This window comes from Temnothorax longispinosus, unplaced genomic scaffold (genome assembly GCF_030848805.1).
Source record: "Temnothorax longispinosus isolate EJ_2023e unplaced genomic scaffold, Tlon_JGU_v1 HiC_scaffold_74, whole genome shotgun sequence".
NCBI classification, from domain to species: domain Eukaryota; kingdom Metazoa; phylum Arthropoda; class Insecta; order Hymenoptera; family Formicidae; genus Temnothorax; species Temnothorax longispinosus.
Genome location: NW_027270605.1, coordinates 17,947 through 41,801, shown reverse-complemented (window position 1 = coordinate 41,801; position 23,855 = coordinate 17,947). Strand labels below are relative to the sequence as shown.

The 23,855-nt window shown below is 35.4% G+C and overlaps 2 protein-coding genes across 4 annotated transcripts; both read left to right on the top strand.

Annotated features, from left to right (window-relative positions):
* Nucleotides 1-11,546, top strand: LOC139824980 (uncharacterized). The gene is given in 5 exon segments (XM_071797527.1): nt 1-233; nt 3,136-4,233; nt 4,386-5,922; nt 8,741-9,771; nt 9,919-11,546. Coding segments are annotated over 4 exon segments (5,271 nt in total). The 5' UTR covers nt 1-233; nt 3,136-3,143; the 3' UTR covers nt 11,532-11,546.
* Nucleotides 11,547-12,436: 890 nt separating this feature from the next.
* On the top strand, nt 12,437-23,849 carry LOC139824978 (transient receptor potential cation channel protein painless-like). 3 transcript variants are annotated; one of them, XM_071797523.1, is made up of 4 exons: nt 12,437-12,692; nt 13,369-13,709; nt 14,146-15,306; nt 22,422-23,849. In XM_071797523.1, the coding sequence occupies exons 3-4, from the start codon at nt 14,154-14,156 to the stop codon at nt 22,601-22,603; spliced, it is 1,335 nt and encodes a 444-aa protein (XP_071653624.1). In that variant the 5' UTR covers nt 12,437-12,692; nt 13,369-13,709; nt 14,146-14,153; the 3' UTR covers nt 22,604-23,849. The 3 variants fall into 3 exon arrangements, with proteins under 3 accessions (XP_071653624.1, XP_071653621.1, XP_071653622.1); XM_071797520.1 differs by lacking the exon at nt 22,422-23,849 and adding an exon at nt 15,388-17,152 and having other exon boundaries at nt 12,438-12,692; XM_071797521.1 differs by lacking the exon at nt 22,422-23,849 and adding an exon at nt 15,388-17,152 and having other exon boundaries at nt 12,438-12,696.
* The last annotated feature ends 6 nt before the right edge of the window (nt 23,850-23,855 follow it).

The window sequence follows — 23,855 nt, the reverse complement described above, 5'->3', positions numbered from 1 at the left end:
TTAGTCATACGCATTATCACAAGTGTGTCTGTTGTTAATCCGCTTCGCGTAACGCAAAAAGTATAAATGTAATGCGACATAGTCGCGAGTGCAAGGTGTTCAGCCGAGAGGATTCAGAATTCCATTTTATAAAGTAGAAATGCTAATATGTTACAAAAGTGCGCGTCTCTTATATATTAAATATTGCATCAGTGTATTGTAACGTGATCGAGAGAAGGAAAAAGCCTTCCTAGGTTTGTACTGTAACTGTCTATGAATAGATTTATTATAGAGGATATTTTTTATTTTAATCAATCTACAAATGAATATTGTTGAAAATTATTAGTAATGTCAAAGAATATTTTAAAAGAAAGTTAAACAAAATCATATAGAAATATGTGACATTAATTATGGATAATCGTAATCAATTAAGGTAATTATCGCACTTCTTGCATTTCTAATTCAATTATATTAAATTATAAAAAAGATTTACTTACAAAGAGAGGTCACGACGTTCATATCCCCGATTTGGCTAAAATTTTACGCACTTCGAGAAAAAAGCGACTTGAATATTTGCGATTTGAATATTTATTATTTTGATTTCCTACGGCTCGGGAGTTACGCGTTCTCTTTTCTTTTCTTTTTTCAAAGGGAGTGAGAAAGAAAGAGAGATTTTCATACTTCATATTTCTATTCTTTTTTTCAATCCTTTTCAAAGAGTGATCGGTAGAGAATACTGGTTGGAAAAGGTGTAGTAGAAAGGATGAATAAATCAAGTACTGAAAAATAGAAAACTTATTTATTATTTATTGTTCACATGTGTGCACGCGATATTTCTCACACTTATTGATCGTCAGAAGGTGGTGAATTAGTATGTATATATACATGAGTTCAGGATGATATTCATCGTAGAAACGTCATGAAGCATTGTGCGCATATCGTACAAAAGCTGCTTTTTTACAGGCACAAGGATTTTTAAGAAGAATGTCAATGGAAAAACATACTTCATTTACGTTCATGAAAACATTTCTTTCATCGGAAAGTTTCGCAGCGAGCCACGCGTAACGCAACATTTTCGAAAATACTAATTCACCGCCTTCTGACGACCAATAAGTATAATCTGTATAATAAATATCGCGTGCACACATGTGAACAATAAATAATAAAGTTTTCTATTTTTCAATACTTGATTTACTCATCTTTTCTACTACACCTTTTCCAACCAGTATTCTCTACCGATCACTCTTTGAAAAGGATTGAAAAAAAGAATAGAAGTATGAAGTATGAAAATCTCTCTTTCTTTCTCACTTTGAAAGAAGAAAAAAAAAAGAGAACGCGTAGTTCCCGAGTCGTAGAAAATCAAAATAATAAATATTCAAATCGCTTTTTCTCGAAGACGCTTGAGAAGCGCGTCCTACGGCTTGGTCCATAAGAGTTTCTTTTTAAGCACTGCATGTACATACGTAAAATTTTAGCCAAATCGGGGATATGAACGTCGTGATCTCTCCTTGTTAGTAAATAAATATTTTATCATATTTATATATAATCATATGTATAGAAATAAATATTGAATATAGAAATAAATACCTATAGTAATTGAAAAATTAAAAATTACTTAGATAAAAATATTTGTAGAATTCTCTGAAGCCCGTCTCTCTCGATTAAACTAGTTATATTTATTTAAATTGCTCTCTAGCTGTTTTTTTAAATCATTAATCGAGAAAAGAATTGTTCTGTCGAATCAATGTTACGAATCTGAATTAATTCTAAGCGTAGGAAGCGGACGTCCGGACTTTTATCGTATACACATAATAGGCAACCCAAGAGACCAATCGCAATCCAGAGATTCGAATTTCACTAGACAGGTGATTGGCTCTATTGTAAAGCGGCAAGTGAAAAAATGAAAACGTCAGTGCAGGCGAGAACCATTGTGTAACTGGCGAAATAACGGTGGGACGCTTAATTGGCACTCCGATAAATTGTGAGAGTGAGATCATGATCAGGGCCGTTACATGTATGAGAGCTCTCGTACCCACGCATGAAACTGGGCGGCTTAGGGCCGATTTCACAGTCTTCGATTAACTTGATCCTCCGATTAAACTCACTCTTCATCTCTTTCTAACTGCCCACCTTATATATGTTTATTTACTAATGTAAATTAACTTTAATCTCGATTTAATTTACTTTTTATCTCTCTTTAGTTCTAAGAATTAAAAAGAGATAAAACGTAAGTCAAACCGAGATTAAAGTTAATTTACATTGATAGAAATAAACATTAGAAAGAGGCAAAGAGTGAGTTTAATCGGAGACGGTGAAATCGGCCCTTACAAATGTAATGTAACAAGCGCCAGTGTTTCTCTATGTCTCGTTCCTGCCTTCTAGTTTTTTATATACACGCTTCCACAAGATTCTCACACATTGACGAAGAGCGGAAATTCGAGCTAACGAAGACTAAATGGACTACTTTTTTTTAGAGCAGACTGATGTGGACAAATTTAATAGCTTCTGCTATATAATTTTATTTTCAATCAATCCTAAAAGATCGAAAGAATTAATTAATTATTTGATTCACGTAAACTTTACATAAATAATTTTCCAAATTGTTTTTACATATTTCTTTACTTGTATACTACTACTTTTTAAAACTCTTAAGATAGCTAGAATTAAAAATTTTAATAAATTTGTTAAAAAATTATTTAACTAAAAATTTAACTAAAAATATGATTTTTGTATATATTAAATTTTGGAAATTAAATATTTCTCTTCTTATTAAAATTATGTATAACATATAAATAAGACACACACACGCGAACGCGCGCGTACACACACACACGCACAATATTCCCGATTTAAATGTTTAATTTAAAAGTGTTTCCAATTGTTTGAATCTCTCGTTTTACATGTTAGATGTTAGATAAAGCAATCTATAAATATTCTAACTCAATGTTTATTTCCAAAAATCTAAAAAACGACACTTAAGAAATAATTCACATTACTTGATCTATCAATATTTCTAATCGTAGAAATATCGATTTATCTTCTTAAAAAAAAAAAAAAAGAAAATATTTTAATACTTTATATTTATAATTTTTTTCTACATAATAATCTTTTTCTAAAAAACAAGTCAAAATTCTAAGTTTTCCATTTTACCTTCAGATAATAAAATGGATCTCGAAGAGGACTCACTGCAGGAGCGCCTGTTAAATGTCTGCGAGTCTACTTCAAACAACGCGCAAATACTTTACAAGCTACTGTTGGATGCCTTACGGTCCAAGAACTTCCGTTCTTTCAAAAATATCATAGAACATGATTCGAAGAGGCGGTCATCCATTCTAAACGTCAACTATGTATATCCAAACACGGAAGAAACGTGCCTAGACATAGCTAGTAAAAATGGTCTGACGGAGTTTGTAGAGTTTTTATTGCTTCAAGGTGCGAAGCCTAACAGGGTGAATGAAGCGCACAATCGCGCCCCTATCCATTTCGCTACTGAAGGCGGCCACGTGGATACATTGTTGGCTTTGCTAGCGGAGCCGACGATAAATCCGAATATCGAGGCGGGACAGCAGACTGCTTTGCACATCGCGGTGAGAAAAAATGACCTGACATGCGCCGGCCTGCTGCTGGAGAACGGTGCCAGCGCAAGCATTCCGAACAGCAAGGGCTTGACGGCTCTTCACTTGGCGGCGATGAAAGGCCAGCGCGATATGGTGGAACTGATACTAGAGAAAAGCCGACAGTGTCCGGACGTCGACACTTACAAAGATTACAATGACCAGACGACGCGAGAGGTGATTCAGCAGAGGCTGCCGGATATATCGTTGCCGCCCGAATGTGAAAACCGCGAGGTAAATGTGCACGATCTTAAGTACTACTTGATCGCCAACGACGAGACGAACTTTCTGAAAAGCATGGAGCTAGTCAAGACAGAGGTTCTTCACAGTGTGGACGAAGAGTTGTTGGAGATGACTGCGCAACGAGGTTTTCACAAAGCTGCGATTGGAATCTTGAAAAAACTTGAAGGAAGACAGTTCAGCGTAAAGAAAGCCGCGCAAGCGGCCGTTCAGCAGAGCGATCATGCTATTCTTCAGGCGCTGCTGAAAGTGGAACCAAACGCGGCCAACGACCTGATTTTGAGCGCCTGTCTGGAACTGGGAATGCCGGGAAAACGAGGAGCCGACAATACACCTGATCGGCTGAAGTGTCTGAAGCTGATCCTGGAAGAAGAAAACGTGAATGTTCGTTGCAGCGACAGTAAGTATATTTATATCAATATGACAAATAATGGAACAAATGACACTTTCTAAATAACGGACAGATATCGAAATTATGTTCCGTTCTTCCAGACGTCTTCTCGCAAGCTTTTTACAATTTTTTTTTTATTATGACACTTACCTGTTTTACAGATAAAGGCAACACTCCGCTACATTACGCCGCCAGCGCTGGCTGTCGAGAAGCGGTGACTTTACTTCTCAACCGAGGCAGCTACATCGGTCACATGAACAAGTTCAACGTACCGCCCATCGCGGATATCTCAGCGCACACGCTGTCGCGCTACTTCGACGACTGTTTGCAGACGCGGAGAGATCGGGCGAACGAGTACGCGATTGAATTTAACTATCGCTGCTTGATGCCGCACGACGACTTTCCGGAACGTGACAATGCTTACCGAGCGCCTCGCGAAATGGAAGTGTTCAAGTACATCGCCGGCAACGGCAGTCTCAAACACCTGCTGAAACATCCGCTGCTCTCTTCTTTCCTCTATCTCAAATGGCACAGAATACGGCACGTTTTATACGCAAATTTCGCTTTTTACGTGATTTTTTATTTGGTGTTGAACGCTTACATCCTCAGCATGACTTACGACACTCAGATAGAAAATAGAACGCAAATTGATAACGACACGACTGATAGGCCTTTGGCAAGTACGTTGCGTATTGTCTGGTACCAGAACAACTCCCTACGGGCCTTCACCACAGTGATGTTGTTGCTCTTCATCCTCCGAGAGGTTCTCCAATTCGTCTCTTGCATTAGGAGTTACCTGACGAGTTTGAGAAACTGGCTAGAAGTCGCGTTGATCACGCTCACTATCGCCTTGCTGTGCGGCGCCGGAGTTCAAGTTGGCGCCGTGGTGATCCTGCTGTCGGCCTGGGAGCTGGTGATCCTGATCAGCCAGCATCCGCGCTTGTCCACCGGCATCGAGATGTTCCGGACCGTTTCTTTCAATTTTATGCGCTTTTTATTTCCCTACCTGTTTCTCATCCTCGCGTTCGCTCTGGCATTCTACACGCTCTTCAAAAACGGCAACGACACAAATTTTCCCGATCCCGGTCTCTCGCTTTTCAAAACTGTCATCATGCTCACTGGCGAGTTCGATGCCAGTGACATTCCGTTCATTTCACATCCCATTTGGAGCCACATTGTATTTATGCTGTTTGTTTTCTTCATCGCTATTGTGTTGTTCAATCTGCTTAATGGCTTGGCGGTCAGCGACACCGCTGAGATTCTATCTAAAGCCGAGTTGGTCGGACTTATTTCTCGAATACGTTTGATCACCTATATTGAACATGTGGCGGTTGGCGAGCCTTTCAGGCATTGCTCTTGTTGTAATTCGCGATTGACGCGGTGGAACCCTTTCGGCTTCCTCGCTAAGAGAATTCTTATGTTTCCTTATTTCCTGAGGGACGGTAAGATTAGTGTCAAGCCATGCGATAGCCTGGACGCTTATGATAACGATAGATATTACGAGAAATACGTTCGCAGTGAATCTGTAAAGCGCGACAAACAGTGGATCACCTTGAAAATGGATCCTGACATAATTAAACAAGCAAAACGTATTATTTATAATAAAAATCAATTGACGGATAATGAGAGAACCATAATTATGTTAAAGAAACTGCAGGAGAAATTGACGGCGATGGAGATAACTTTGAATACTATAAAGTTTACAGTTGAAAATAATATTATTGATAATACGATGGGATTTGTAAAAAAGAACTAATAAAAAGTATTTCAATTTATTCTATTTGAAACTTTTTGAGCTCATATAACATATTTTTAAGTTTACACATGTATAGATTTTAATTTTATAAATCAAATTAAAATAATATCGTTAACTACTTATACTCTCTTTTATAATTGATATAACATAGCAAAATAGCGTGTAAATAATATGCTATAAAACTCATTGTCAGCAAACTCTTGAGCGAAGTAGTTTTCTTTTCTCTATAAATATTATATGTGCACGTGTGATAAATAAAAATGTATATAAAATATATATGTATATAATTAATATATTAAAAATACATTTTTAAGATAATTGTTTTATTATTTATGTTTTGTAATTTATAATGTAATTAAATCTTTTATATCCAATAATTACAAGTTGCTTTATTTTAAAAAAAATACTGCTTTTAATCAAATTTGTAATGATAAAACATAAAAATGCCACTAAATTTATTTATAAAGAACAATATAATTACTTATATTTAATATTTAAATCTATCTGTTATGATAAAAAAGGTAAAACCTTAAGAAATTCATAGAATTCTTGGTAACTTAAACAGAAATTATTTCTTGTTATCAATATATTGCTTTTAAAATGCAAACTCAAAATGCAAACAAAGTTGAGTTTTTTCGATTGCTCATACTTTGTTCATTGCAAAGAAAGAAGATTTATCATCACAATTTGGCATAATTTATAAAGTATTTTTCAACGTGACTTTTTTTGTAAAAAAAAAACTTTTCTGTTGAAAGTGAGATGTCTAATCACATTTGTCATATTGGTCAATATGTATACCTATTATTATCCTAATCAGCAGATTAGACAGTGACATATATGTGCTATAAACAAGTTATCTTTCCCCCTTTCAGTTTGAATTATTATCATACCTTATCATATATACATTCGACAGCAGCAGTCATCAGTAACGCAGTCGTCATTCACGCAGTCGTCATTCGCGCAGTTTCACGCATAATGAAATTTTTATTGCATTGGATTACCGATATATGAAAGTTCTTTCAACTCTCTATACATATATTAATTTAAAAAAGGGATAAAAAGATATAACGTAGATTTTTCGACTGTGATTTTGCGCCGAAAGAAATATTAATGTTATAAATTATACCCAGTAAACTTTTTATACTATACTGGAATTCTTGATGGCCGCTTACCGCAGCTACGAAAAGATAAAAGGTAGGTAAGTTGTTTCTTTAAGTTAATTAAATTAGGTTCTTTCTTTCTTCGTCTAGTAATTTCTGATTAGCCAATAACTTTTTTTAATCTTTTTAAACATGGGATTTTATTAACTTGTTAATAAATTGTATTATAAGTATAAATATTATATATATTATACTAAGGCAAAGATAAATTCAAACACATAATATACATGCACAAAGAATTTAAATGTATACCTTTCTTTCTAATTTGTAATTTACGCAATAACGCATACTAACAGAACATGGATTAAATCATGTTATAAAGAACATTGGTTTGTTTGTACAAGTTGTTAGTATATATTTTGACATACATAAGCATTTTTAAGAAATAAAATTAAATCTTTTAATATATTAGATAAATTTTTCAATACATTATTATAATTTTATTTATCTATGTTTTCTAATCTTATTTATTGTATATTTTTAATTGTTGGATTGTGTGTATGTAATATATGAAATATTATTGTTTAATTTTCAATTTTAATAAAAATTTTATTTATTTATTTTATGTATTATATTACAAGTGATGAGAAATTTTGAGGAAATTTGCTCAATCTACCCATTGCTCAATTTAATAATTCATAAAAAATTATATTAAAACAATTATTTTATATTAATCTGTATTCTCTTCTAATATATTTTTATTAATTACAGAAGTTGTGCGGAGCTTATAAATGTGATATTTTAAATAAGTTGTTGTCAGTTCGAATAGTTATACGAGAGACTATATATAATAGAAAAAGAGATACAGATAGTACTTTTCTTTTGTCTCAATCGGTCCGCTTTTTTCTCATTTGAACAAGCATTTCAGTATAATAAAGAGTTCACTGGATACATAGAGAAAATTGGTCTGAAAGTTCTAGCGTAAACGAAAACTAAAACGACTCGAATTGTCATAAGAAGGAAAAGGATACGAGTATAATTAACAATTAACCAGAAGTATATCCTGAACTTTATCATCTTCTTTTCTTTCCTGATCAGAAACATAAGCAAGGTAAGTGTGTACATAGTGTGTAAAAGTGTGTAAATATAAATGTTTGAAAAGGCAAACAAAAAAATATTATTAACTCTTATATATACTCGCTTACGTGTAAGTTGTCCGCGAATATTTCGGCAAGCCTTTTGATAGCTGAACCCTTAATTCATTCTAAAATAACTTTTTCTGGATTGTAAATGATTGATTAAGTCGTAAAAAATCAGTTTTCCTTTTTTCAACACTGTAAATTTAATTTAAAATTATTAACTATAATAATTAATCTAATTTTTAATATTTCTAATTTGCATTCGCGGTTCTCAAAATAATTTAACATCTATGTTATACATCTTCAATTTAATATTCCTATATTGGGTAATATTTATTTTTAAAATTCACAGTTTGTCACACACACAAGTTTCAATATCATAAGTTCAATTTTTTCCAGACAACATAATAGACTTCAGAGACGAAGGTTCGTCAACTCACAGAAGATCTTCACCATCTCGAGGATTTTTTATCCACAACAGAAAAAAAAATTCCTCAGTCGAATATTTATTCTCCAATCAGCATGCAAGATGATCTTTACAAGCTTGAGTTAAACGTCGCACAATTTGAAGATTTCTCTTCTTTCAAAAATGCTGTCAAGGATAATTTGAAGAAGCATCCACCTCTTCAAAGTATCTACATTAATCCCACACATTTGAAAGAAACATGTCTCGACATAGCCAGCAAGAATGGCTTAACGGAGTTTGTGAATTTTTTGTTGCATAATGGCGCGAATCCTAATAAAATAAACGACGCGCAACATCGCATTCCTATTCATTTCGCTACCGAAGGTGGACACGTAGACACGTTAGAAGCTTTATTAAAACATCCGAAGATAAATCCGAATCTACAAGTTGAAGGCCGAACTGCCTTGCACATCGCAGTGGAAAATACCGATCTGACGTGTGCCCGTCTGTTACTCGAAAAAGGGGCTAGTGCCAATATTCCCGATAGCGAAGGTCGTACTGCTCTCCAGCTGGCAACGACGACGAACCAATGGGACATGGTAGCGTTGATAGTACAGAAGTGTACACAATTTCTGAGCCTGGACGAATATGAAGCAAACGGTGATCAAACGTTACGAAAAGTGATTCAACAGACCAGGCCGGAACTAGCATTACCATCGATACCTGAAGATACGGAAGAGGTACTCTTGCAAGATCTCAAGAACTACTTGAGCGTCAATGACGAGGAAAATTTTATGAAAAATGTAATACTCCTCCGCAAAGAATTTCCTCACGAGATGGTCGAGGAGTTATTAAAAATAGCAGCAGAACGAGGTTTTCACAAAGCTGCGATTGGAATCTTGAAAAAATTTGAAGGAAGACAATTCAGCGTAAAGAAAGCCGCGCAAGCGGCTGTTGAGCAGAGCGATCACGTTATTCTTCAGGCGCTGCTGAAAGTGGAACCAAACGCGGCCAACGACCTGATTCTGAGCGCCTGTCTGGAACTGGGATTGCCGGGAACACGAGGAGCCGATTATACACCTGATCGGCTGAAGTGTCTGGAACTGATACTGGAAGAAGAAAACGTGAATGTTCGTTGCAGCGACAGTAAGTATATTTATATCAATATTTATATCAAATAATGGAACAAATGACACTTTCTAAATAACGGACAGATATCGAAATTATGTTCAGACGACGTCTTTTCGCAAGCATAACAATTTTTTTTTATTACGACACTTACCTGTTTTACAGATGAAGGCAACACTCCGCTACATTATGCAGCCAGCGGTGGCTGTCAAGAAGCGGTGACTTTATTTCTGAACCGAGGCAGCTACATCGGTCACATGAACAAGTTCAACATACCGCCCATCGCGGATATCTCAGCACACACGCTGTCGCGTTACTTCGACGACTGTTTGCAGTGTTTGCAGACGCGGAGAGATCGGGCGAACGAGTACGCGATTGAATTTAACTATCGCTGCTTGATGCCACACGACGACTTTCCGGAACGTAACAATGCTTACCGAGCGACTCGCGAAATGGAAGTGTTCAAGTACATCGCCGGCAACGGCAGTCTCAAACACCTGCTGAAACATCCGCTGCTCTCTTCTTTCCTCTATCTCAAATGGCACAGAATACGGCACGTTTTATACGCAAATTTCGCTTTTTACATGATTTTTTATTTGGTGTTGAACGCTTACATCCTCAGCAAGACTTACGACACTCAGATAGAAAATAAAACGCAAATTGATAACGACACGACTGATAGGCCTTTGGCAAGTACGTTGCGTATTGTCTGGTGTCAGAACACCTCCCTACGGGCCTTCACCACAGTGATGTTGTTGCTCTTCATCCTCCGAGAGGTTATCCAATTTGTCTCTTGCATTAGGAGTTATCTGACGAGTTTGAGAAACTGGCTAGAAGTCGCGTTGATCACGCTCACTATTGCCTTGCTGTGCGGCGCCGGAGTTCAAGTCGGCGCCGTGGTAATCCTGTTGTCGGCCTGGGAGCTGGTGATCCTGATCAGCCAGCATTCGCGCTTGTCCACCGGCATCGAGATGTTCCGGACCGTTTCTTTCAATTATATGCGCTTTTTATTTCCTTACCTGTTTCTTATACTTGCATTCGCTCTGGCATTCTACACGCTCTTCAAAGACGGCAACAATACAAAGTTTCCCGATCCCGGTCTCTCGCTTTTCAAAACTGTCATCATGCTCACTGGCGAGTTCGATGCCAGTAACATTCCGTTCATTTCACATTTTATTTGGAGCCACATTGTATTTATGCTGTTTGTTTTCTTCATCGCTATTGTGTTGTTCAATCTGCTTAATGGCTTGGCGGTCAGCGACACCGTTGAGATTCTGTCTAAAGCCGAGTTGGTCGGACTTATTTCTCGAATACGTTTGATCACCTATATTGAACATGTGGCGGTTGGCGAGCCTTTCAGGCATTGCTCTTGTTGTAATTCGCGATTGACGCGGTGGAACCCTTTCGGGTTCCTCGCTAAGAGAATTCTTATGTTTCCTTATTGCCTGAGGAACGGCAAGATCAGTGTCAAGCCATGCAATAGACTGGATGCTTATGATAACGATAGATATTACGAGAAATACGTTCGCAGTGAATCTGTAAAGCGCGACAAACAGTGGACCACCTTGAAAATGGATCCTGACATAATTAAACAAGCAAAACGTATTATTTATAATAAAAATCAATTGACGGATAATGAGAGAACCATGATTATGTTAAAGAAACTGCATGAGAAATTGACGGCGATGGAGATAACTTTGAATACTTAGAATACTATAAAGTTTACAGTTGAAAATAATATTATTGATAATACGATGGAATCTGTAAAAAATAATTAATAAAAATATTTCAATTTATTCTGCTATTTGAAACTTTTTGAGCTCATATGATAACATTTTTTTAAGTCTACATATGTATAGATTTTGATTTTATAAATCAAATTAAAATAATATATATTGTTAACTACTTATACTTTCTTTATGATTGATATAACATAGCAAAATAGCGTGTAAATAATATGCTATGAAACTCATTGTCAGCAAACTCTTGAGCGAAGTAGTTTTCTTTTCTCTATAAATATTATATGTGCACGTGTGATAAATAAAAAAGTGTATAGAATATGTATATATAATTAATATATTAAAAATACATTTTTAAGGTAATTGTTTTATTATTTCTGTTTTGTAATTTATAATGTAATTAAATCTTTTGGCAATAATCACAAGTTGCTTTATTTAAAAAAGAATACTGCTCTTAATCAAATTTTTAATAATAAAACATAAAAATGCCACTAAATTTATTTATAAAAAACAATACAATTACTCATATTTAATAATTAAGGTAAAGCCTTAAGAAACTCGTAGAATTCTTGGTAACAAATAGAAATTATTTCTTGTCATCAATATATTGCTTTTAAAATGCAAACTCAAAATGCAAACGAAGTTGAGTTTTTTCGGTTGCTCATACTTCGTTCATTGCAAAGAAAGAAGATTTATCATCACAATTTGGCATAATTTATAAAGCATTTTTCAACATGACTTTTTTTGTAAAAAAAAACTTTCCTGGCTGAAAGTGAGATGTCTAATCACATTCGTCATATTGGTCAACATGTATACCTATTATATACCAGAGTATCATCCTCAGCACATTAGACAGTGACATATATGTGCTATAAACAAGTTATTTTTATCTTTCCCCCTTCCAGTTTGAATTATCATATACCTTATCATACATTCGACAGCAGCAGTCATCATTCACGCAGTCGTCATTTGCGCAGTCTCACGCATGACAAAATTTATTGCATTGGATTACCGATATATGAAAGTTTTTTTAACTCTCTATACATATATTAATTAAAAAAAGAGATAAAAATATATAACGTAGATTTTTCGACTGTGATTTTGCGCCGAAAGAAATATTAATGTTATAAATTATACCCAGTTAACCTTATTCTATACTGGAATTCTTGGCCGCTTACCGCAGCTACGAAGAGACAAAAGGTAGGTAAGTCGTTTCTTTAAGTTAATTAAATTAGTTTCTTTCTTTTTTCGTCTAGTAATTTCCGATTAGCCAATAATTTTTTTAAATCTTTTCAAACATCGGACTTTATCAACTTAATAAATTGTATTATAAATATGAATATCATATATATTATACTAAGGCAAAGATAAATTTAAACACATAATGTACATGCACAAAGAATTTAAATGTATATTTTACTTTCTATTTTGTAACTTACGGAATAAAGCATACTACCAAACATGGATTAAATCATGTTATAAAGAACATTGGTTTGTTTGTACAAGTTGTTAGTATATATTTTGACATACATAAGCATTTTTGAGAAATAAAATTAAATCTTTCAATATATTATATAAATTTTTTAATACATTATTATAATTTTATCTATCTATGTTCTCTAATCTCATTTATTATTGTATATTTTTAATTGTCGGATTGTGTGTATGTATATCTGTAGAGTCTCAGAAATATTATTGTTTAATTATCTATTTTAATAAAAATTTTATTTAATTATTTTATGTATTATATTACAAGTGATGAGAAATTTTGAGCAAATTTGCTCAATCTACTACCTTATCATTCATAATAAATTATATTAAACAATTATTTTATATTAATCTGTATTCTCTTCTAATATATTTTTATTAATTACAGAAGTTGTGCGGACCTGATGAATGTGATATTTTAAATAAGTTGTTGTCAGTTCGAATAGTTAAACGAGAGACTATATGTAATAGAAAAAGAGATACAGACAGTACTTTTCTTTTGTCTCAATCGGTCCGTTTTTTTTCCATTTGAACAAGCACTTCAGTATAATAAAGAGTTCACTGGATACATAGAGAAAATTGATCTCAAAGTTTTAGCTTGAAGAAATAACAAAAACGACTCGAATTTTCATAAGAAGGAAAAGGATACGAGTATAATTAACAATTAACTAGAAGTATATCCTCAACTTTATCATCTTTTTTTCTTTTCTGATCAGAAACATAACCAAGGTAAGTGTGTACATAGTGTGTAAAAGTGTGTAAATATGAATTTTTAAAAAGGCAAACAAAAAAAATATTATTATTAACCCTTATATATACTCGCTTACGTGTAAGTTATCCGCGAATATTTCGGCAAGCCTTTCGATAGCTGAACCCTTAATTCATTCTAAAATAACTTTTTCTGGATTGTAAATGATTGATTAAGTCGTAAAAAATCAGTTTTCCTTCTTTCAACACTATAAATTCAATTTAAAATTATTAATTATAATAATTAATTTAATTCTTAATATTTCTAATTTGCATTCGCGGTTCTCAAAATAATTTAACATCTATGTTATACACATCTTCAATTTAATATTCCTATATTAATATTTATTTTTAAAATTCACAGTTTGCCACACACACACAAGTGTCAATATAACTTATAAGTTTAATTTTTTTCCAGACAACATAATGGACTTCAGAGGCGAAGGTTCGTCAACTCACAAAAGATCTTCACCATCTCGAAGATTATCCACAACAGAAGAAAAAATTCCTCAGTCGAATATCTTTTCTCCAATCAGCATGCAAGATGATCTTTACAAGCTTGAGTTAAACGCCGAACAATTTGAAGATTTCTCCTCTTTCAAAAATGCTGTCAAGGATAATTTGAAGAAGCATCCACCTCTTCAAAGTATCTACATTAATCCCACACATTTGAAGGAAACATGTCTCGACATAGCCAGCAAGAATGGTTTAACGGAGTTCGTGAATTTTCTGTTGCGTAATGGCGCGAATCCCAATAAAATAAACGATGCGCAACACCGCGCTCCTATTCATTTCGCTACCGAAGGTGGACACGCAGACACGTTAGAAGCTTTATTAGAGCATCCAAAGATAAATCCGAATCTACAAGTAGAAGGCCGAACTGCCTTGCACATCGCAGTGGAGAATACCGATCTGACGTGTGCCCGTCTGTTACTCGAAAGAGGGGCTAGTGCCAATATTCCCGATAGCGAAGGTCGTACTGCTCTTCAGCTGGCAACGACGACGAACCAATGGGACATGGTAGCGTTGATAGTACAGAAGTGTACACAATTTCTGAGCCTGGACGAATATGAAGCAAACGGTGATCAAACGTTACGAGAAGTGATTCAACAGACAATGCCGGAACTAGCATTACCACCGATACCTGAAGATACGCAAGAGGTACTCTTGCAAGATCTCAAGAACTACTTGAGCGTCAATGACGAGGAGAATTTTATGAAAAATATAATACTCCTCCACAAAGAATTTCCTCACGAGGTGGTCGAGGATTTATTGAAAATAGCAGCAGAACGTGATTTTCACAAAGCTGTTAGGGCAATTAAAAAGCAGTATACAGAGAAGTCCTATAGAAGCACGTTCATATTATCGGAAGCCATAAGCACAGCTTTTCGCGAGGGTTATTGTGATACTCTTCGTGAATTATTGGACATTGGATCATTGGAGCCTGAGGTAGCCAACGATTTGATTTTAAGCGCCTGCACAAAGTTGAAAATGCTGAAATTCGATGCTGCATCCAATCATTTCGAATGTCTAAAGTTAATTCTGGAGACGAGAGGAGTAAGTGTCCGTTTCCCTGACAGTAAGTATATATTTCTATCTTTAGAGATTTGGTTTTCTTTCCGAACATCTCACAAAAATTTCTTCTTGTTATTGATTTTAGGTCAAGGCAATACGCCGTTGCATTATGCAGCTAGAGAAAGCTGTCGCGAAGCGATAAATCTGTTTCTCAAACATGGCAGTTGCATCGGTTACATGAATAGATTCGATGAACCACCGATAGCACAAATTCCGACGAACACGCTATTGGAGCACTTTGACAACTGTGTGCAGCTCAAGGATGAGTCTGAGTTAGAGTTTAATTATCGCTGTCTGATGCCACACGAAACTGGTACAATGACTTGTGAAATGGAAACATTCATGTATATTGCTCGTGATGAAAATCTCAAACATCTGCTAAAACATCCGTTACTCTCGTCTTTTCTCTATATCAAATGGTATAGAATACGGTATTTCTTGTATGCAAATTTTATTTTTTATTTTATCTTTTATTTATTGTTAAATGCCTACATCCTGTGTATGACTTACGACACGCGAAAGGAAAATGAAACGCAAATTATTGGTAACGATAGCTCTCATGTGGTTCCGGAAAATAGCATGAAAACCGCTTGTTACAGCCTTTTCTGGGCCGTCATAGTGATGCTACCGCTCTTTATTTTCCGGGAGATCCTCCAATTGGCTTTCTGTCCTCGGCGCTATTTCACGGACTTGAGAAACTGGTTGCAGATCATGCTAATCACGTTAATCGTCATTGTGCTATGTAATGCGAGTATCGAGATCGGAACTATGGTGATCTTACTGTCCGCCTGGGAGCTGGTGACCCAGATCGGTCATGATCCGCGCATGTCCACCAGCGTCGAGATGTTCCGAACGGTCTCCTTCAATTTCATGCGCTTTCTCTCTCCATACTTGTTTCTTATTTTTGCATTTGCCCTGATTTTTTACACTTTCTTCAACGAAAACGAGAAACTACATTTCTCCGATCCCGCTTGCTCGTTTTTCCAAACCATTATTATGCTAACTGGCGAGTTCAACGCCGATGATATTCCATTCCTTTCGTACCCCGTTTCTAGTCGCATCGCTTTCGTTCTATTTATTTTTCTCATCGTTATCGTGTTGCGTAATCTACTCAACGGCTTGGCAGTCAGTAATATCACCGAGATCTTGAGCACGGCTGAGTTGGTTGGTCTTATCTCCCGGATACGCCTAATTGCCTATTTCGAGGATATGATGATCGGCAATCCGTTTAAATTTAAATGCCTGCGACGTAATCCTTTCAGCTTCCTCACCAGGAGAATATTTCTGTTTTCGGATGATATAGAAGACGGCATTATTCACTTCATGTATGGCCGCAACAATATGTATTACATGCATCAGAAATTCGGTGCTTTTAAAATAGATTCAAATATAATAAAAAATATTAAACAAACGACTTTAAATAAGAATCAAATGTCAAGCAAGAAAAGCATGATGATCAAGTTGAAGAAGCTACAAGAAGAATTGACGGCGCTCGAAGACACTTTAAATAATGCACAAGTTTAAAACTTGACTTTATAAAATAATTTATTTTATTTACTGAGATAGCTTATTGTAAATTTTACATTCATCTCTTTCTGATTCCTTCCGTTTTTCATATTTTACGGTTAATGATTATAAAATCTTAGCTTTTGTAATATATCTTACATATCACTTTTATCTTCCTCTTAATTTCCTTTGGCGATCGAAGGATGCCATGTCACATCCAATGTGTACACAGAGGCTCTAACTGCATCTTTTGTATTTTTCGTTATTTTTAACTTTTCCTCATTCTAAATTGTTATTTTGGTTTATTTATTATCTTTATTTCTAGAAAATATAATCCTACAATTTATACATACAACTGTTATTATTATAAATAAAATTGTTACAGCCACGTGATATTAGATTTTTATGACAAAATTAAAAAATTTGTATATTTATATATGCATATATAAAATGGACCAAATAAAGTGTTAGAACTAAATAACTATAGAACGGATCAATGAATTGTAAGTCAATGTTCTTATTAGCCAATTTTGTCGAACTGGAAATGAGCTATTACGCAAGCTAAAATTTATTTACCAGGAACCCTTTCCCCTCTCTAAAGGGCAGTAAAGATAAACTTTATTATTTTTTTAATAGCATTCCATCAAAATTTCAACGTGAGTCGATTTTATGCAAAAAAATAAAATAATTTTTTACTTAAAAATTTTTTTTCTAAAATTGTGATATTAAAAGTTACTATTTAGTGGAAGTAACCACCTTTGAATGGAAGTGGGACAAAAAATTATAAAATTAAAATTTTTGAATTTATTTTAATAAGTATAGCTCTTCTCAGTGACCCTTTCGAACGAAATTTATCGAAATGCAGAACGGTATTTGCTCGAAACACTATAGTAAAAAATACTAGCAACATAAGAATATAAACAGAATAGAATCAAGAATAATATAACAATCAACCTGCACATCTTTCTTTAATTTGCGGAATATAACGTTCATCAACGAAACAAAGTTTCAACCATGTCAAATCAAGCCGACGTGATAACGTCGCGTCGCTCACAATAAGTACACAAAACTCGAGTTTCATGATAGAAAGCCTCTCTCTTTTTTTTAAATAAACTGCACGGATATGTACTGTATATGATCATTGCTATAAATAAGTTATTTTTCTTTCCCCCTCCTATCAATTTCGTCACTTATCATTCGCTCTACTTCGACGCTTATTCACGCGTCATTCGCGGAGTCTCACACGTATCGAAATCTGCTGCAGAAATATTATTGTATAAAAGTTCAATTCTTTATACATATATTAACTAAAAAATGGATAAAAATATATAACGTAGATTTGTCGACTGTGATTTTGCGCCGAAAGATATATTAATGTTATAAATTATATACCCAGTAAACTTTATACTATACTGGAATTCTTGGCCGCTTACCGCAGCTACGAAGAGATAAAAGGTAGGTAAGTTGTTTCTTTAAGTTAATTAAGTTAGTTTCTTTCTTTCTTCGTCTAGTAATTTCTGATTAGCCAATAATTTTTTTTAATTTTTTCAAACATCGGACTTTATTTACTATCATATATATTATACTAAGGCAAAGATAAATTCAAACACATAATATACATGCACAAAGAATTTAAATGTATATTTTACTTTCTAATTTGTAATTTACGCAATAAAGCATACTAACAAAACATCGATTAAATCATGTTATAAAAAACATTGGTTTGTTTGTACAAGTTGTTAGTATATATTTTGACATACATAAGCATTTTTGAAAATAAAATTAAATCTTTTCAATATATTATATAAATTTTTCAATATATTATTATAAATGTTATATTTTATTTATCTATGTTTTCTAATCTCATTTATTGTATATTTTTAATTGTTGGATTGTGTGTGTGTGTATATATGTATATTGACTGTAGAGTTTCAGAAATATTATTGTTTAATTTTCTATTTTAATAAAAATTTTATTTTATGTATTATATTACAAGTGATGAGAAATTTTGAAAAATTAGCTCAATCTACCTTATCATTCATAACAAATTATATTAAAACGATTATTTTATATTAATCTGTATTCTCTTCTAATATATTTTTATTAATTACGCTGTACTACTTCCAGACCTAGGGCAGGCAGTACAATAAATTGTTGCACTGAGTACCGTTGCACTGCTAAAAAGGACAGCAGCATGACGTCACTTCTGCTAAAAAAAACGCTTTAGTGTACTTCTTGAACTAGTGCAGTTTAGCTAAAAAGAACCTAATATCAGAAACCGATTACTATACGAGTTCGCGGTATTGTATATGGGAGTTTCTCCAAAAACCGTAACCATGGGACAATGTGTCGAACGAGGCGACGTTTCACGTTTGCCAATATTCCGAGAGTAACGGCGAAGAAACCCATCACACGCCAAGACTTGATCGTCGATGAAGATCAACCGGAAGAAATGAATAGAAGAATTGGTCTCCATTATGAACGAGTACCGCGACTGTGTTGCAATCAATCTGTCGGAGTTGGGCTTAGCGACAAACATTGTTATGGACATTAAGGAATTACCAGGTAGTAAATCGGTAGTATCAAGCTAGCAATTCTGAGCGAGAGGAAATAAGTCGAATTATTCGAGAGTGGCGCGAAGCGGGTATAGTGCGGGATACAGATTCTCCTTATGCGAGTCCTGTACTATTGGTACGTAAGAAAAGTGGTGAATCACGCTTTGTTGTAAATCTCCGTAAACGTAAACTCAACCGACAAACCGTACGAGTGCCTTTTCCTATGTCTGATCCGGATGATTATTTGGAACAAGTTAGAGATTGTGATCTCTTTATTACTCTTGATCTAGCACATGGGTATTTGCAAATTCCGTTGACCGAGGAGGCAATGCCAAAAACTGCGATCATTATGCCAGACAAAACTGTAGAGTGCAGTACGCGAATGATTTTTGGGTTGTTGAATGGGCCTGCGTATTTCATTAAATCGATGGATAGAACATTAGGACCACTTCGAGGACGGGTGATATTGTATTATCTAGACGATATATTTATACCGGGACGCAATTGGCCAGACTTACGTGAAAGATTAGTGTTGACGCTAAAAGCGTTGCGAGAGGCAGGATTGACTATTAAATTAAGTAAATGTAGGTTTCTCCAGAAACGAGTTAGTTATTTAGGGTTTGAAATATCGAACGAGGGTATTGAGCCGGGAAAGTCGAAGGTGAAAGTGATTATAGAATGTCCGATAGAATACCGATAAAAGTGTATGAGACGCGACGATTTCATTGGCATGGCTAGCTTCTTTAGGCGATTTATCCCGAAGTTTGTACAAATAGCTGCACCACTGCATAAGTTACTAAAAAGCGAAGCGAAGTTTAAGTGGTGCGAAAATGAACAACGAGCGTTTGATAAATTAAAATAGATGTTGTCGAATAAACCGATTTTGCAACTATTCGATCCCAGACGACAAACCGAGCTAGATACCGATGCCAGCGCTTTGGGACTAGCGGCAATGATGTTCCAGCGTGATGAGCAAAAACGTTTACGATTAGTTTATGCGATTAGTCGGCGAACGAGTAAACCTGAGAAAAATTATCATTTCAGTAAATTAAAACTTCTAGCAATCGTTTGGGCGGTTACGTAACTGGGAACAATGATAATTAATATACCATTTACCATAGTTACCGATTACCAGGCACTGTTGTATCTAAGTACCCAGAAGAGCAACAAAGAGTGAAGGAGAGATATGATCGAAATCGCGCGAAGAATACCCGATACAACGTAGGAGATATAGTTTACATGAGAGTTGCTCCAATCGCTACCGGCGAGAGCACTAAGCTTCAGCGAAAGTATCGAAAACCGCTGACAGTCACACAAATGTTACACCAAGCCACCTACAAAGTAGCTGACCTGCAACAGGAAGAACCGGGTCGACGTTATGCATCGACTGCCCATGCGAGTCAACTGAAGATTTGGCGACTACATGAGGAAGACAAATATATTGAGACATTTATATTATATTTTATTATAGACATTTATATTGAGACTCTAGTTTTCGTGTGTTGATTAAATACCGAATCGGGAATTCCTACGAGCCACCGACGAATCATCCGCGATAAAGTTTCGAGTAATACCGCGAGATGTTTATAGCAGTTAACAAACAACTATAATAAAGTTAATCTAACGGTTTTAATATTTTCTAATTTACATAAGCATTCGCGGTTCTGGCAAAATACGTCTTTCGATACTAACATCTATGTGTTACACTTTATCTTCAATATTTCTAAATATTCCTATATACATAATTTTATTTTATTTAAAATTCACAGTTTGTCACACACACAAGTTTTCAATATTATAAGTTCAATTTTTTTCAGACAACATAATGGACTTCAGAGACAAAGGTTCGTCAATTCACAGAAGATCTTCACTATCTCGAAGATTATCCACAACAAAGAAAAAAATTATTCAGTCGAATATCTATTCTCCAATCAGCATGCAAGATGATCTTTACAAGCTTGAGTTAAACGCCGAACAATTTGAAGATTTCTCCTTTTCAAAAATGCTATCAAGGATAATTTGAAGAAGCATCCACCTCTTCAAAGTATCTACATTAATCCCACACATTTGAAAGAAACATGTCTCGACATAGCCAGCAAGAATGGCTTGACGGAGTTGTGAATTTTCTGTTGCATAATGGCGCGAATCCCAATAAAATAAACGACGTGCAACATCGCGCTCCTATTCATTTCGCTACCGAACGTGGACACGCAGACACGTTAGAAGCTTTATTAGAGCATCCGAAGATAAATCCAAATCTACAAGTTGAAGGCCGAACTGCCTTGCACATCGCAGTGGAGAATACCGATCTGACGTGTGCCCGTCTGTTACTCGAAAGAGGGGCTGGTGCCAATATTCCCGATAGCGAAGGTCGTACTGCTCTCCAGCTGCAACAACGACAAACCAATGGGATATGGTAGCGTTGATAGTACAGAAGTGTCTACAATTTCTGAATTTGGACGAATATAAAGCAAACGGTGATCAAACGTTACGAGAAGTGATTCAACAGACAAGGCCGGAACTAGCATTGCCACCGATACCTGAAGATACGCAAGAGGTACTCTTGCAAGATCTCAAGAACTACTTGAGCGTCAATGACGAGGAGAATTTTATGAAAAATATAATACTCCTTCACAAAGAATTTCCTCATAAAGTGGTCGACGATTTATTAAAAATAGCAGCAGAACGTAATTTTCACAAAGCTGTTAGGGCAATTAAAAAGCAATATACAGAGAAGTCCTATAGAAGCACGTTCATATTATCGGAAGCCATAAGCACAGCTTTTCGCGAGGGTTATTGTGATACTCTTCGTGAATTATTGGACATTGGATATTGGAGCCTGAGGTAGCCAACGATTTGATTTTAAGCGCCTGCACGAAGTTGAAAATGCTGAAATTCGATGCTGCATCCAATCATTTCGAATGTCTAAAGTTAATTCTGGAGACGAGAGGAGTAAGTGTCCGTTTCCTGACAGTAAGTATATATTCTATCTTTAGATTTGGTTTTTTTCCGAACATCTCACAAAAATTTCTTCTTGTTATAAATTTTGATTTTATAGGTCAAGGCAATACGCCGTTGCATTATGCAGCTAGAGAAGGCTGTCGCGAAGCGATAACTCTGTTTCTCAAACATGGCAGTTGCATCGGTTACATGAATAGATTCAATGAACCACCGATAGCACAAATTCCGACGAATATGCTATTGGAGCACTTTGACAACTGTGTGCGGCTCTCAAGATAAGTCTGAGTTAGAGTTGATTATCGCTGTCTGATGCCACACGAAACTGGTACAATGACTTGCGAAATGGAAACATTTATGTATATTACTCGTGAGGAAAATCTCAAACATCTGCTAAAACATCCGTTACTCTCGTCTTTTCTTTATATCAAATGGTATAGAATACGGTATTTTTGTATGCAATTTCTTTTTTTATTTTATCTTTTATTTATTGTTAAATACCTACATTCTGTATATGACTTACGACACGCAAAAGGAAAACAGAACGCAAATTGGTAACAATAGCTCTCATGTGGTTTCGGAAATAGCGTGAAAACCGCTTGTCACCAGGACAGCCTTTTCTGGGCTTTCATAATGATGCTATCGCTCTTTATTTTCCGGGAGATCCTCCAGTTGGGTTTCTGTCCTCGGCGCTATCTCACGGACTTGAGAAACTGGTTGCAGATCATGTAATCACATTAATCCTCATTGTGCTATATAATGAGAGTATCGAGATCGGAACTATGGTGATCTTACTGTCCGCCTGGGAGCTGGTAACCCTGATCGGTCATCATCCGCGCATGTCTATCGGCGTCGAGATGTTCCGAACGGTCTCCTTCAATTTCGTACGCTTTCTTTCCCCATACTTGTTTCTTATCTTTGCATTTGCCTTGATTTTTTACACGTTCTTCAACGAGGACACACATTTCTCCGATATCGCTCGCGCGTTCTTCCAAACCATTATTATGCTAACTGGCGAGTTTAACGCCGATAATATTCCATTCCTTTCGCATCCCGTTTGGAGTCGCTTCGCTTTCGTGCTATTTATTTTTCTCATCGCCATCGTGTTGCTTAATCTGCTTAACGGCTTGGCAGTCAGTGATATCACCGAGATCTTGAGCACGGCTGAGTTGGTTGGTCTTATCTCCCGGATACGCCTAATTGCTTATTTCGAGGATATGATGATCGGCAATCCGTTTAAATTTAAATGCCTGCGATGTAATCCTTTCAGCTTCCTCACCAGAAAAATATTTCTATTTTTGAATGATACAGAAGACGGCATTATTCGCTTTATGTATGACCGCAACAATATGTGTTACACGCAGCAGAAATTCGGTGCTTTTAAAATAGATCCAAATATAATAAAAATATTAAACAAATGACCTTAAATAAGAATCAAATGTCAAACAAGAGAAGCATGATGATCACGTTGAAGAAGTTACAAGAAGAATTGACGGTGATCGAAGACACTTTAAATAATGTCCAAGTTTAAAAC

Coding starts and splice junctions, on each gene's coding strand:
- LOC139824978 (XM_071797520.1), top strand. CDS start 14,154: ATGGACTTCAGAGGCGAAGGTTCGTCAACTCACAAAAGATCTTCACCA. Junction 15,307..15,387: donor AAGTGTCCGTTTCCCTGACA/GTAAGTATATAT, acceptor TATTGATTTTAG/GTCAAGGCAATACGCCGTTG.